Here is a 17,376-nt window from a genome sequence, read left to right as displayed (position 1 = left end):
AAGGCTGTGTCGCTGATTGTGTCAGACTGTTTATAGTAGATCTTCGACGACTGTAAAAAAAACCCCGTACGAACGTGAAGGAAGAAAATAACGTAACAACTGGTGTCAGAAGAATAAGAAAAGTAACAATACATTAACTGGCGTTGTACTGACACTAGCCATGACTACACTTTTGGCCTTTGAATGGCTGTGATGGCCCAGCAATTTTCCATCTAACCTAAATAGTTAGGAAAGCTTCAAAACATACCTGTCTGCAGTAGGATGTTACTCATACTAGTTTCTTTTCATTGGGCATAGGAACACGAACGGAAGAAAGAATTAGATTCCAAGGAATTTACATTCAAACTATGTTCAAAAACACAGCAAATTGCACTTCTCCTTTACTTTCTAATTTGATCCAGTTCATTATTTCTTGCAGGTTATTATTATTATTATTATTACTGTTATCTTATCAAAATTTAAAGTTTCAGTTTTTGACTATGCCAAAAAGGATGTCTAATTCCAGAGTTGCAAAGTGAAAGCATGGATATATCACTATTGATCATGAGGAAAGTGACAAAGAGGATGCTAAGAATGAAAAGATTTCCATTTCTTTTTAATGATAATTCTCAGCATAACAATTACAGGACCTAAACAATGGAGCTTTGTAACTGAGCAAGAAATTATGTATAGCTATAAAATTATATAGAAAGTATTTGCACAAAAAAAAAAAAAAAAAAAAAAAAAAAAAAAAAAAAAAAAACAGTTTGAAAAACCTGAACTGAAATGTTTAATAAAACAAATAAATATTGAGTTATTTTTATAAATTTTAATTCCCTTAAATGTCATAAATATTTCATTATTTCACATACAACAATTTCATTTTTTATCTGTATAATTTCTATTACATTTCATCTTATTAAATTTAAACTGATGATCTAAAATTAGAATTTCAATGATTCCAGATCTCAGACTTTGCACTGTATTGCATCTGAATAAATATGCAATGTATGCAGAACTATAACAAAAATTTAAATTGATGATTTAAACATGCAAACTGTCTTTTAAAACATAAACAAGATTAATAGTACTGATGAATTTCATGCAGAAAATGGCTTCAAATGAGTTCTGATATGACGTTTTAAAGCAAAATATTGAGAAAATTTCTTGCTACAAAATTTACAAGCATATGGACGTTCCCCAGTGTGTATCCTCATGTGTATCTTAAGATTTCCTTTTTGTGCAAAACTCTTCTTGCACACATTACAACAAAATGGTCTTTCACCAGTATGAAGATTTAAATGTTTCTTCAAGTTTCCTTTTAAACTGAAAGATTTATTGCATATATGACAAAAATGCAAAGTGTAAAGATGAGTAAGTTCACTGGAGGAAGCTGCAATAGTACTGGAGAATGAAAAGATGTTTTTATCACACACTGTCTGACTTTCTTTCATCGTCTTTAATGAAGCTGTCAAAAAATAACATCAACATATATAATTAAAGCTAACAAATGAAAAATTACTTCATTTACACAAAACACTGCTAAAATAACACCTTGATCAATAACAAAACTGCCTGCACCACAGAAGAACTTTTATTATTATACTATTAGGAGCAAGCTCACATAAAAGAATCCTTAATTCACAGAAAATTCACACAAAAGTTAAGTTTCTGTATGATTACAAAAAGTCAATAATTAGAAATCAGATACATAAAAATTTCAAAAAAAATCATAGAGTGACTATTTTGAAATTATTAGTCTACTCCATTCAAATGAGTTAACATCTGTAAGCTAACAGTCTATTTAAATAGCAATGAAAACACTTAACTATTTCACAATTTAACCTACTTAGAAGTAATGAAATGCAAAATAAATTAAAATGTACCTCTTAAGAACTTTTTTAATCTTTTACTTTTTTTAATCTTCTAGTAGACTGAATATTTTCTTCTTTTGTAAATGTTATAATAGAATAAGAACTTAAGTTTAGCAATTTTTTTAGCCTAACAGAGGGTTGTCAAACATTTAAAATTTTCCACCACATAAATACGAATAAAAAAAATATACGTACCATTCTAAAAGCATTTTCCAATTGAAATTCATGCCATTTTACATAACGAAAATAACACAATGTTCCATAATTTGATTAATGGATATATGGGAAATGTCAAACACATTCTGGCATCACTTAACTACTTTTTGTTCTGCCATTTGTTCTGCCATTTCTGAGATCACTTAAGCAATACACTATCATAAATATAATTTTAATCAAGTATTATATATGACTGAACTTTTTTATGTATATTGAATATTGTATTTATTTTATATCACAAAATTTATGTGGTTATCAATTTATTGTTATTAATAATTTTAAATAAGAAAACATTTTCAATTATGAGATTATATTTAGTAATAATACTGAAGAATGATGTTAGTCACAAAATGCCTTGAATTTCATAATTATTATCTTACTTTAAATTTAACAAAAAATCAATCCCTCTAAAAAATCTTATAAAAATCGAAAAAAGTAAAATTCATATTAAAATGTAATAATAAAAAAATTATTTTCTCAAAAAAAAATTAAAGGGCATTTTGCATATTTCATTCAAACTGTCATACAAGTCAATATGCAGTAGCAGTTTGTCAAGGGACAATCAGCTCTGCCAGACTGTAAATTCACATCAATTCTAGAGCTTTTCCTACATAAAATAAAATTTTTAAAAAAAGTCACCTTCTTCTTCTACATTCTTTAGCCACAACTGCTAGCAATTTTATGATTCTCAGAATTTATGTGCATATTCATTCTTTTAAGGGGGGTCAAATTCTTCACAATTCAGTTCACGGCATTTTTAGGAAAAGAAAGATATTACATCTGGCAAATAAAGAAGAGCTGCCATGCTTTTGGATGATAAAAATTACATTATAAATGAATTGTGAGCAGACTTATTGTCACGATATTTAATTCAATTATTTTGTTTTTATTTTTTAATTGTTTAAATCATGTGGATTACCCATCTGTTCAAAAGCATTCTCACTATAAGCTTGTTTAAACATCTGATGCATTTCTTTAACACTTAGCTGAAATTTTCAAGAAATTTAATACACACATGCTGTTATTTTGTATTGTTTATTTTCATCACTGATTAGATCACAAAACCAATTTAAATATAGCAGTGCTAAAAAAACTACAATGCAAGAACATGTTGCCTGAAATGGAAGGTAACATGGATATCTATTTTCAAATAGGCATCCTTTTTGAACAGCATAACTGCAAGCATCCTTTTTGTGCAGTATACTTGCAAGCATAGAAAAGGAAAATAAATGTTGCCTATACCCAATTTGGGAACTTTTGAAGAGTTTCTTGTATGCAAAAACGTTCATTGTTTCTACATATATAAGAATCCTTTTATTGATGTGTGCAACCAAGCCATATACACAGTAACATGATAACTTCCAGTTTTCATTTAAATACATTTTAATACCAGTTTGAAATTTTACATCAAAATATACCATTTTAAAAAGCAACCAGGGAAAAAATGTACATTAGAGCATAATATAATGTTTGGTTTTTATTCAGAAAGATTATATAAGTAAATATTTTATTACACCGTAACCATCAAAATCAATATCTCAATGTGATGAAAAAAATTCTGATATTTTTACTCTGTGCTAGTTTAGTAATATATTTTTAATCAGACATCATTTCCTTATACATTAATTCAAAAAAAATTTATGTAAATAAAAAATAAATTGAATATTGTCTTTAAAAAATGGGACTTCAATGAAATCTTTTACTTCATAGTGCGTAATAGGATTTCTGAAAAAATATGAAACACTTAATTATGATCAAATTTGAGAAATATTTCCTTTATTATGAAAATTTAAAACGTGAACTTATGAAATGCAGTAACATAATGGTACTTAACTAAAATACAGTGATAAAATACATACCTCCAAAAATAATCACAGCTTATGTTTTGAATCCAGGAATTTTAGACAATGCAAATGCTAAACATTTTATTTTGAGGTTATTTACTAAATAATAAAAAGCTTTTCTTTTTCTTTTCTCAAACCTTTCTTTTTCTTTTCCGTTTTCCCTGTTTTATTTAATTGATCACTCAAAAACTAAGCCATTTACTAGTTTTAATCAATTTTCATATTAAATATGCAATAGAGATCTCGAGCAAACAACAAAAGAGTAATGAACTTGAATAATCTTAGAATTCAATATTTAAATACTCTTTGATATTTTCAAAAGTTAATGTTTTAAGATATAAAATATATTCACAACAAAATATACTGCATATAATTTTGTTTTTAAATTAAAAATGTTGAACTCAAACACCTTAAATCCAATAAAATTACTGAAAATACTGTTCTATATAGCTAACAGTTTAATAAATGAATTTTGCAAACTAAACATTAGACCTCCTAACATCTAACAGATTTTACTTTTAGCCTTGTATCAGCAAGGCTAAAAGTAAAAGCTGTTGCATGTGCTGCAGGTTTTATTTTTATGTCCAAATTTAAAAATTACAACCACATACCTGCTAACCTTGAAATAGGAAACACTTTTTACTGAGAAAATCCTGAGTAGTACTTTTAAATATAATAAAAATAAAATGAACAATTAATGTACATAGTATTGTGTGGATAAATTTAGCAATGTGCTTATATTGGTCTAAAACAAACACATAGGTAATTCTGAAATTTTTTAGATACAGGCACAGGATAAGTGGCAGAAAAAAATTCACATTTACATTTGAAAATAGGAACTATTTTAGCCCAGCAGCTGATTTTCTTTATTGGACAACTGCAATTAGTTTAGTGCAGAATAAATTTTAGGCAGAAGGAAAAATGGAGTTAATGCAAGAACATTATTGCACTATGATTCTGAAGTGAGATTAAATCAAGAATGAGTTTAACATCTACCAATAGCATTTGGAAATGAAGATCTATTTCGTACTACTGTATTCAAATGGTTTACAGAATTTCACAGAGGTCGCAACTTTCTTCAGGGCAAAGGACACACAGGAAGGCCACTGTCAGCAGTAAACCCAAATAATGTGTCTGCCATATGGAAAATTTTAATCGATGATAATTGCTGCATCTACCAAATGATGCAAAAGGAACTAACACTGGATCCACCACCATACATAAAATTCTTTATGAATTACATATGCAATTCATACAGAAATAAGCAAAATGTGTTCTTCAATTCATACAGAATTGCATATGGAAAAAAACTCATTTGCCATTGCATTTTCTATAATTTAACTCAGCACCAAAAAGAGTAACGTGCCAGAATCAGTAAAGAAACTTTTAAATTACTTAAAAACAGTGGCCACCACATTTTTTTGAAAAAGTAACTGGTAATGAAACGTACATACAATTTTTTGATGTTCAAACATGTGAAGAAAGTAAAGTATGGATCTTTGAAGATGATCCCATGCCCATAACAACAACGTGCCATAAAAAAAATTATGTATGTTGTTTCTTCAGAAGTACAGGATTGGTCAAAGCCATCAAGCTGGAAGGACAGAAGGCAGTCACAGCTAACTGGTACACCATTAAGTGTCTTCCAGAAATTCTTCAAGAAGGAAATGTTAGAGGACTCATGCTCCACCATAAACAGTGCATCTTCTCATTCGTCAAGATTGACAGTTGAATATCTTGAACAAAAACACATCAGAGATATAAAACAATAACTCTATTCACCTGATCTAGCTATGTGACTTTTTGTTGTTTTTTAATCTAAAAACGCAGACATTGTTTTCATTTCAAAGATGAGATTGATGAGGCTATAAATGCATTTTTTTCATTGATTTCTCAAGCAGTGAATGGTTTGAGGCATTTAATCTTTGGAAAATTCACCTGCAGAAGTGCACTGATGCTGGAGAAGACTACTTTGATCACTACTAAAATTTTGCAAGTATAACTTTAAAAAACCTATGTGTATCTGAAAATTTTCAGAATGACCCTCGTACTATTAACTAATTAAACACTGACTGAATCTACAATTTTAAAAATGTCTATAGTATATTAAAAAAAAATTCAGATAAAATAAAATTTAATAAGAAAAATTTGGCTGAAAATCACTGGCTGGAGAAGGGGAAATGAAATTTGCAAAACTCAAGTTTCATTAATTCAATAAAATTCATTTATACTTTCCTTAGTGAAAATACACAATTAAAAACTGGAAGATTCAGTGATCTATTTGGAGATTGGGAACTGCGACATACTGGAAGAGTTGGCAGCTAAATGCAACAGTTACAACAAACCTATTATTTATATGAATAAAAAAAATAGGATGCATACTTTATCAGAACAAAGCATTATAAAAAAAATTGATACTTAACTATTAAATATTCTATGACAATTGCCCTTTCTCTGCTCCTTTAGCAGATTCTTTATTATTTCATATGGGCTAAAGATGATAGTGAAGTGTAATAAAGTGAGTACACACTTCAGGGCAAAATGTAGCATTAACATGGACATTCTCCACTATGCCTTCTCATGTGATTCTTGAGAGTTCCTTTTTGCGCATAACTTTTTACATACAGTGCAAACAAATGCTTTCCTGTACGAAGATTTAAATGCCTTTTCAATTCTTTCTTCATTATGAAAGTTTTATTGCATACTACATAAATACAGTTCTGACTACAGAACAGAGGAAGATCTCTCAAATTTGGTGATCTAATACTATAACATGAAATCACTCTTTCATCATTCACTTTCTTCAATGAAACTGTAAAATATTAAAACATGTTATTTTAAACAAGGAAGAACTATTAAAAGTATTTAAATATATATACATATATTGGCAAATTTTAAATAACAATATAAAACTAATAAATTTTCATATATTATTTTTATAATAACTGCATTAAAAAGATTACAAAGAACACATTGTTAAATTTATAATTTTATTTATTTTACCATTTACAATGCAGTATAAAATCATTACCGAAAAATAAGAGGATACACATTAAAATTCTGAAGCAGTATGGGAAATAATACCAATGAATATTAACATCTATGCATGATTAGATAGTATTTTTTAATGCAAACATACTAATATAATTTTAAGGTTATGGAATTCATCAGTTCATTTAAAAAAGTATATATCAAATGGTGAAAACAGCAAAATATACACACATCTTTAATCAACAACAAACACATAATTACACACAAATCATTTAATCATTATAACTTATTTTTAAAAAGAAGTTAATGTGATTTTTCCCCTAAATTTTAGAATACAGAGTTTGAAATTAATAAAATAAATAAAAATTTTATTTGACAAACTAAAATTATTTATTACAAATAAAAATATATGAATTAGTTATTGAAAAATACAGTGAGTATATAATAAAGAAATCACATCATGTAAAAAGCAATGTATATCATTCAGCCAAGAAAGTTATTAAAATTACCAATAACAATTTTACCAAAATCAACATTATTAGAAATTTAAAATATTTTTTTTAAAATGCTGACAAACTAACAATATTATAAAAAGAGTTAATAAATTACAGTGAACTTTTTATAATAAGCATTGTAAATTATCTAAATATCAGTAATTCTACCAAACATTCATATTAAAAAAACTTGGGCCTTTAAAAGTGGAAAAATCAATATACAAATATATTTTTTAAAAATTAATATATCACTTTAAAAGCTGATTGCCACATACTTAACATACACAACGAACTCTTCTTACTGATATAACTATGTTAATTTCCCATCCCAAATAAGCAGATTCTTTTTTCTTTAAATCTTTAATGTAAAATATTCAGCAGTTAACACAAATAAAGTAAACTAGTGATACATTAGGTAAAGGACAATCTTTCCAGGATCTGAAAAACTCCTAATTAATGCCAGCCTGTATCCCTATTCTCATTAAGCTATTTCAAAATTAAGATAAAAACAATGCATTTTGTTAGAGATTCAAATACCAAAAATAAAAGACAAGCAATTTGTTCATTATTTAAAAGATATTAAGCATAAAAAATTCTCTATGATAAGTATTAACTCATCATTAAAACTATAATTTTGCAAATAGTAATACTACAGTGCAATTCCAGTTTGGGGGATCAAATATGGATGCATTTTGAAAAAAAAATCTCTTTAATTAAACACATTTCAAGAACTATTTCTGAAGTGAAAGGAACACTAACCTAAACTGGAGGAAAATTAATAACTTACAGACTTAAATGCAAGTTTCAAATTTACTCTTCAAAGATTTCAATAGATAGTTTATACAAATATATTTTATAATTCACTCTGTAATGTGGACTAAATACAAAACAGAAATATTAACCTCCTAAATGCACTTAACCAAGATATAAAAAATTTTCTGCACTTACAAGTTAATTCATTTGGGCTTAAAGTTCCATATAAAATTAGGCAAAAGCAAAGACTCGAGGGGCAAAATAATAAAATTAATTAATACTCATTAATTTCGAGGATGAAAGTACTTTCTCATTCACTTTAACCCTTTGCTTTTGGCATACATGGTGGCCATGGCTTTTCCTTTCTTTGTTTCTGATGAAAAGGGACCTGTACTTTTCCCCCTTCAAAATTGATAGTCTTAATCTATGCCAAACACAAGGATGTTGTTTTTCTTAATGCTTTACTTTGGCATGTTTCTCTTATCATATAAATATCAAACCAATATTTGCTACACATCTCCACACATATTTCTTCTCAGACACACACAACTGCATGTACACATGTTTGGTCTATCACGTCAATCTCCACTACAGTAAACCCAGTTTGTAAAAAAACAAACTTTATGGTCCTGTCCAATTTCCAATACACTTATTATTGTACGTGGATATAGCAAACATCAAAATGTATAAAAATTGAATGCAACAAACTTTATGAGTATCTTCAACTAAAACATTTCTGGGGAAAATTTTTCACATATTTTTCTAGAATTTCACTGAAAAATTACTAACCCTTAAAATCAACCATGTTTAGAATGCTAGGATTTTATTCATGTTAGAATAGCTGAAAATACTCTTATGTTACAGTTATTTTTTATCTTTACCTCAGCTTTCTCTATGTTCTAAATAAAAGCCTTATGAGGCATGTATCACATCTACCTCTTGGAGAAGCAAGCCACATAATCAGCATATTTTAGGGCACTGTATAGTACCCATGATTATGCAAAGAACTTGAATAGACTACACAGTTCTATCCAAGTACTTTAATTCATCTGTCAAGTGAGGTTTTGTTCAAAAGTGATATGATAAAAATTTTGAAAGCATTGAATAAATTCTAATGAGTTTCAGGCTATATAGGTGATTTGTCTACAGGAATAGAACTTTTGGATCTTTATCAGTTTGTTCCATCTTTTGAATGTTTTTTTTTTTTTTTTTTTTTTTTTTTTTTGCATTCTTTAGACCTTCTGAAAGGTTTGGGTATTCTTTATAATGGCTACAGCACCTGTGCTTTGTAACCATATACAGTCAAATGTCGTTAATCCGGATTCGTCGGGACTTCGGCGATTCGGGATTATCGATTTTTCCGGATTACAGATCATCAGTTTAAATCTGGTAAGATGGCATGCAGAAATTATAAAATTAAAAATATGAAACCGTAATTTATGAAACAAAGAACAATTATGATCTAAAGGTTATCAAAATTTAAAAAAAAGCTTAATATTTATTTGTTTACTTTACTTTCTTCGCTATCGGAAGCAAATTATAATGATGAGGAATTTGATTTAAATCATATCAAAGACGGAGTACATCGAGATGAAATACTACATTTAGTAAGGAATTATAAGCCAAATAAAATAAAAACATCTGCCCTGAAGATAAGAATAGTGCTGACAGATCAACTTCCAATTCATTGCGCGCCGCAGCGTCCCACCGCCGCAGAGCGGCGTGAAATTGATAAACAGATTTCGGAATGGTTAGATAAACAAAGGATATGCCTTTATCCACTTTTTGTTTAATGGACTTCGAAACACACTTTCGCTTTGTAGATCCTTTACATATTAGTAAATATATATCGGAAATTCTATTTGACATAATCAAAAGTTCAAGCTTACTTTTATAACATTGCTCTAACAGTCTGCAAAAAATAATAAGTCGGATCCAATTCGAAGATTAAGGAACAACGCAATCTGCAATATTAATTGAATTAAATAATTTTAGCTTAGCTTATACCGTCCGTTATACATTAAACGCGCATGCGTAAACGTATTTTGGGCATGCGCACACGCACATTCGCAGCCGTAAAGGTCGTACGCATGCGCAGAAAGTTTGTAGCTTTGAGGTCCGGATTATGGGTGTCCAAATTAACGACTTTTGACTGTATATCATGGGAGACATGACTGCATACCCACTAGCCAGCACACATTATTCTTTACAAGGGTTACAACACATGTGCTTTGCAACCATATATATCATGGGGAAAATGGCTGCATACCCACTAGCCATTACACAAGTGAGATATTTTTTATATTCTTTTCATATTCTACAGAAAGGTAAAACTTCATGCAGCCTTTTTATCTAACTCTCCTCATTTTGTACTCGGAAAAATTTTGGTGCAAAAATCAATACAGCTTATCAAAACCCACAGTAGGTATTGTGCCAAGAATATAGCTTAACAAAACCCACAGTAAGTATCGTGAAAAAATAAATTCCCTAAAAAAAATCACCATAAAAAAGGGACAAATAACCAAACAAATAAAAGCATATATGGATAAAACCCTACATGAATAAAATGACAGTTTTTTCTAGGAGTATAATATGTATTTATGACTATAATTATCATAAACGTAAGTATTTGAGCCTGAATTTTTATGTCTCAAAAATATGTTTATATATTTTATTAGGTCCCCCCTCCCAAAAAAAAAAAAAAAAACTCTTTTGCTTTCTGATTAAGTGGTTAGCTATAATGTTTCAATTATAAATCTGAAAGTTTATTTTATTTATGAGTTGCATAAGTGTGAAAAGTATCATTGTGAAGTTTCACGAAAGCTACTTTTACTGTTATATGGATGAATAATTATACTGATGTTTCAGTACTAAAAATTGGAAAAATGATATTTAATAAGAGAATAAATTATTTTTATAATTATAATGGAATATTTTTATATCTTTTTTAGTTCTTGGACTACAATGTAAAGCAGTATCCTTGAGAACTTAAGTACTCTTCCTAAAATAAACATTCCCTAAGTATCATTTTAAAATTAAATTAGATATCTATTAAAAAAATGTATGAAAAAATCATAAAGCTTCATTTAAAAAAAAAAAAAAAAAACTGCTCATTTTAAAGGGTTTTTCTTTTTCTTCTCTCAAATGTTTATTTCATTTCTTAATGTGACAATCTATGAGTTTGTATGAAAGTACATATTTGCCTGTGGATCCCAACATGTGGTGCTTGGATCTTAGCTTCAAATTATAGTAAAAGCTCGGCTATCCAGAAAACTCAGGAAATACCGAATTTCAGTTGTATGAAAACTGAAATTCTTATGACTGTTGTGACATTATACTTAATACATTTTTGCCACTAAATAACACTGTTTGTCAACAACAATGGTTGCATGAGCTAACAAGTTCTATAACGGTGTTATAAACCTCTCATTTACTGCAAGTCCTCCCCCTAAAATTCTAAAATATTGTGATTACTTGAGCTTTCCAGTTAGCTGAATGCTGGATAGTTGTACTTTACATCATACAATGCAGAAAGTTTCTAAGAAACAGAGGCAGCAGAATAAGATTTTTCAGTTCCTACGGCTTAATCTTTTTACGGTGTAACTAACAACAATGACCGTTCTGGTTTGAATGGAAACTTACACTACTAAATAACAATTTTTACCACCTTTATATCCTCATCTCATGAGTGAATGACTGTTAGAAATTAGTTGAGAATTTTAACTTTTCTAACCAGCACTGGACTTCATCTTTCTAATTTCCCTCTACTTTCAATAAAATTTTATAATTGATTTTTTATTATTTCAAAAAAATTTCTTTTAATTATTTGCTAAGTATTAGAAAGATCTTTACTGAAATGGCTGTTTTTTACGTGATGCAATAAAAATAAGGCAGAATTTGCAGCAATAATACAGCTCCAAAGCACAAAACAACTTTAATAAAATTTCATAAAAGGTTACATAAAATTTCTCAGAATTTATTCCAAGTTTTAACTGAAAATAATTAACATTAAAAATCTTTGAACTAATGCAGTATTGTGGAATATTAAAAAAGAAAATTAACAATTCCTGAAATTTGTCTAGTATAACATAACTCAAATGATTATTAAATTACTGACTCAAGCAGGAATATCATATGCATAACAAATATTCAAGCAATAACAAGTCCTCCAAATATAAGCCAATCTGTGTATAAGTAAGTCGAGAATACATTTTTTATTCAAAAATTTACCTAAAAATTCAAACAAGGGCAAAAACGTTGCCAAGGGTAAAATGGGTGGAATATTTTCTAACCAAATTGCTGTAAATTAAAATGCCAGATGCAAATGATGAAAGTTTTAAGTCTGCTAACCTTATCCGCAGTTAGCACATTTTCACCATTCATTTGTTGCCACGTGACCGATCTATGCCATCAGTGCTATTTTTATTTTCAATGCCATTTTATATTTTGTCTGAAAGACGAGAGGGAAGAGAAATTCTTATGTGAAAAATTTCAAACTACAAGTCATCACATTTCCAAAAAATTCTAACAACAGTATGGCTGCTGAAGATTTCTGCATAGCGAAAGCCGCATGCAAATTTTGCCATGATCAGATCTTTTGTTTTAGCATTACAAACTATTTCAAAAATAAAGAGCCAATTTTCATAAAAGTAATATCTTACTTCATTTAGAATTAATTTTTTTATAAACTTAACTAAAAATTATAAACAATAAAAATATAAATGAATATAAAGTAATACAAAAGTGCAATATTAGCAATTTACTGCTTGCACCCAGAAGAAAATACATGTTTTTTGAGAGGGTAGTAAATCTGTATATAAGCTGACTTGTAATTTAGCTTTAGGAAAAGTTCCAAAAACTTTCAGCTTGAATAGAGAAATATACAGTGCATTATTGTTTGAAATATAAAATATCATGATTTTAATATTTCTAATTGCTTTTATTACAGCTTTAGAGTCTCCCAACCAGTACAGCGGTTAGCGTCGCTGACTGTCATGCCAAGGGGCATGGGTTCGAATCACGGAGAAGACATGAATGTTTGTAAATGTATAGGTGTTGTGCGGCATGGCGGCACTCCAAATATGAGGCGAGCCAAAAGCCCTCTCGTGTGGTTTGGTGGAAGGGGAGAGGGGTGAGAAACCCTCAAACCCATCCTTCCTCGGAGCGCTCTCCATCAAAATTGGGGGCAGAACTGAGCTAAATCGCAGTCACTTGTAAGGTGCTCAAGGCTGTTGCAAACAACAGGCGTAATCTTACACTCCTTGCCACAAGGAATTTTATGGGCTTGGGCTGATATTACTGTCCAACAATTGAGCATAAGTAACAACAGCAGCATTAGCGTTAATAGTTTGTCTTGACCTTTCTGTATACTGAGAATTGTTGATAATTCAATATTATATGCAATCTGAAATTACCGTAACTGTAACAGGCATAGAAGTTGTTTGCACGTTTTTTCTGATAAGCTTTCTTTTAATTTTAAAATATGACTTTCAATATAAAAATTTATAATTATTTTTAACTGTTTATATACTATCAGTAGCTACTAACTTTAATGGTTTTTAAAAGAAAAGCAAATTATCTAAAAAAATATTCATAATTGTAATATATATTATGCTTTTCGCTATATTTTTAAATTACCCAAATCACATAATAAATTCCAATTTCCAAAAATTTAAACATCATATTTAGCTAACCATCATGCTCAGAAAATCGCTTAATATGTCAAATTTTTAAAGAGCTCAAGTATATACAGTTAAAAGTCTTTAATCCAGACTCGTCGGGACTTCAGCGATTCCGGATTAGGGGTTTTTCCAGATTATAGATCATCAGTTTAAATCTGGTAAGATGGCATGCAGAAATTATAAAATTAAAAATATGAAACTGTAATTTATGAAATAAAGAGCAATTACGATCTAAAGGGTATCAAAATTAAGAAAAAAAAGCTTAATATTTATTTGTTTACTTTATTAAACATTTCTCTCAACGCCCGCATGCGTAAAGCATACATTACGCATAGTCGAAATTAGAAAATTGCAACCAGAAAACTATCTGATGTGTATTCATAACATTTATAATGACGAGGAATTTGATTTAAATCATATCCAAGATGGAGTACATTGAGATGATATACTACATTTAGTAAGGAATTATAAGCCGAATAAAATAAAAACATCTGTTTTGAAGATAAGGATAGTGATGACAGATCAACTTCCATATTTTATTAAAGGCAAATGCATGCTTTTTACAAGGATATGCACAAATACCCATATATATTTAATATTTTTCATTTTTGGCATGTGCAAATAAATCTTTAATTTCTGTGCATACACTAAATTTTTTAGTAAAGTAATTTAGAATAATTTAGCATATACAGAATTTTTTACGTAAGAAATATGTATAAACTAAATGAAAATTACATGTATTATTTTTCATATGCACTTAAAGGTCAAATTTCCTTCGAAATTCCATCACAAGGGTATTTCTCTCTTTAGGCAGATAGCCATTACATGCTTTACTCTATTTAAAAAATTTAACCTGGTCTGTATCCCTAATTACAAATAGTTTTACACATATAATTTCATGCTTACATTTGGATACCAAGTTTCAAACTTTTGACTTAAAACATGTTTTTAGGTACATTCATTATAAAATTCAAATTTTCTAGTAAATATATTTTGGCAAAGTATCCAATACCTCTCTTAGCAATTTTACTCAATTTAATAGTTCTCTGATAATATAATAAGTAACAACTATCTATTTCACATTTGAGCATTAACCTCATTGTCAACAGATCACAATCTTGACTGCCTTACTCTCCATACCACCACTGATTCATTTTTTGAAACAATTAAAACAAATAATTGATCTAAATTCACAAATACCTGAAATTTACATACTGCAAGGTAATCCAAAATGTATTGATATCCTGGTTAATAGTAATGGCATCGCCCTATTTTCAAATTCCTTATAAGTTGTCATGATGATGTGGCACAGTCAAATCACCTTGACTGCACACTATATTTTCACTGAATTGGCAAATGTTCCTGTATACAATGTTACACAATTACATGGTTACAAATGAAGGAAAAGTTAACTTGTTAGCATATCTGTCTATATATTTATTAACTTTTACAAGGACTGCAGGATTAGGAGGTAATTTCATTTAAGATAAATAAACCCAAAGTGATTATTTTTCAATTATACAAAAATAAAATGATAAGATTAAAATAAGCAATTATTATGTTTCTACCCTAAAAATGTTTAAAAAGTGGATATTACAGTATTATGTTGATGATGAAAAACATTTTCTTTAAAATATTCTGATATTTAGAACATAAAAGAAAAGTAGCAAATATACTATCAAGGGCATCAAAATAAGTATTAAAATTTTTACACTTATACCAGTCAGTTATAAGGAAACTGAGCTTTAAAGTATGTTATATTTTTGCGATATTTTGACATTTTAAAGGTATTATCATTATTTTAAAGGTATTATCATTTTGACATTTTAAAGGTATTATCTTAAGGTATTATCATTCTTCAAACATAACAAACATTTTGCTAAAATATATATTTTTGTCATCTAGTTCCTTAGAAATTTATAAAGCAAATTCATAATCAAAATTGCTGCTGCAAGTTCAAAAAATAACTAAGATTTTTTGCATGAGTGCCCCTAAACTATACAAATAGCCATTATCCATCCAACATATTTCTTTCATGCAGAAGTGTCGCCGCTTTTCGATTTGTGTGGAACTATCGTGGGTGGCAGTACCACTAAACTACTGTCAACATGCTCTGGATATAAAGAAAATACAACCGCTTTGGAGACCAAAGCTTGGCAGCACTGCATCAGGGGTTGTGTGGGGATGGCATCTCCTTTTATTCTTACCTCAATGTCCAAAACACATAGTAGTCTAAATGAGCAGCAAGGACATGACAAGACATAAACCTCATATATTATAGCTTCATAGCTTTTCAAACAGAAAAATCCCCTTTTTCTACATATTTCTCCATGAAATTTTACAAAATGTTTCAGCTGCTGCAGGTTGGTTTTGTTCAAACATAAATATATATATATAAATCTAGCTTTCTCAGCACTTGAAAGAATATTCTTCAGCTTTTTTATTATTCACAATAAACTGAAAAATATTTTGGGGTTTGGAATAGCAGCTAAATTAGTCATCTTCTACAGACCATTTCTTAAAAAAGATCATACTGCAATTGAATTTAGATGTGCATCTTTTAACGATCATTGCATATATTTTGAATATTGTAAACAATGTAGCTGAATTTATTTTAAAATATGTTCCTCCCTACAACTTGCAATACTTCATTCAGTTTTTATTTATTTCGTAAATTTCTGCCATTTTTATGGTTGCTGGTTTTAACCACTTTGGCAGAAATTACTAGCCTTATATTTAACTTACTCGAATTCAAACCTTGAATTTAACCTACTAATGTAACTTGAATTTAACTTATCTTACTAGCTTGCTTTACAACTGACATGAAAATAATCACTCAAGTTTTCTGCAAAGAAAAATAGACACAGGACAGGTGCAAAAAACTTATGAAATAATATTAATTTCTGTAAAACTAAATTATAAAAATAGTAAAGAGTAGTCTGAAAGAGTTTACTAAAGAAGATATGGAAAACTGAACTTTCATTACTTTCTGGGGGAATGAATAAAAAGGTCAGAGATTATCAAATTTTAAATAAAGTAGACATTCGAAGGAATAACTCATAGTAAAGAGGAAGTGAAAGAACATTTAATCAACTAAGTATGTGGAGGGGGAAAATAACAGATTGGAATATAATAAACATTAAAGACATCTAAGGGATTTAACAACGAAAGAAATTAAATGCAATTCAAAAGAAGATATGCAATTTCTTAAAATCAATTAATCCAAAAAATGAGGGACCAGGATTTTGAAGCAAATTTCCTTTAAATAACTGTAAAGCTACATATTTATATCATCAACTATTTGTTTGTTCAAGTATGTATTTTGTAAAACAATACAAAATCCAATTTATGAAATTTTACATAGTACAGTCAAAAGTCGTTAATCCGGACTCGTCGGGACTTCGGCGATTCCGGATTATCGATTTTTCCGGATTATAGATCATCAGTTTAAATCTGGTAAGATGACATGCAGAAATTACAAAATTAAAAATATGAAACCGTAATTTATGAAATAAAGAACAATTATGATCTAAAGGGTATCAAA

General features: G+C 28.9%; 1 protein-coding gene across 1 annotated transcript in view; it reads right to left on the bottom strand.

Annotated features, from left to right (window-relative positions):
• LOC118198230 (uncharacterized) overlaps positions 1–17,376 on the bottom strand; it is a 59,677-nt gene that overhangs the window by 27,181 nt on the left and 15,120 nt on the right. Inside the window, exons 3-5 of the mRNA XM_085821389.1 lie at positions 15,033–15,194; positions 6,337–6,725; positions 1,081–1,447 (exon numbers count right to left, since the gene is read on the bottom strand). Of these exons, the coding sequence (XP_085677515.1) occupies positions 1,081–1,447; positions 6,337–6,475 (506 nt within the window). The 5' untranslated portion in view covers positions 6,476–6,725; positions 15,033–15,194. The remainder of the gene's footprint in view (positions 1–1,080; positions 1,448–6,336; positions 6,726–15,032; positions 15,195–17,376) is intronic.

This window comes from Stegodyphus dumicola, chromosome 7, assembly GCF_044657685.1.
Source record: "Stegodyphus dumicola isolate Sdum_Otavi_A_Nest chromosome 7, ASM4465768v1".
Classification (NCBI taxonomy): Eukaryota; Metazoa; Arthropoda; class Arachnida; order Araneae; family Eresidae; genus Stegodyphus; species Stegodyphus dumicola.
Note: the sequence above shows the minus strand (reverse complement) of the source record. Positions and strands in the feature narration are given on the sequence as shown.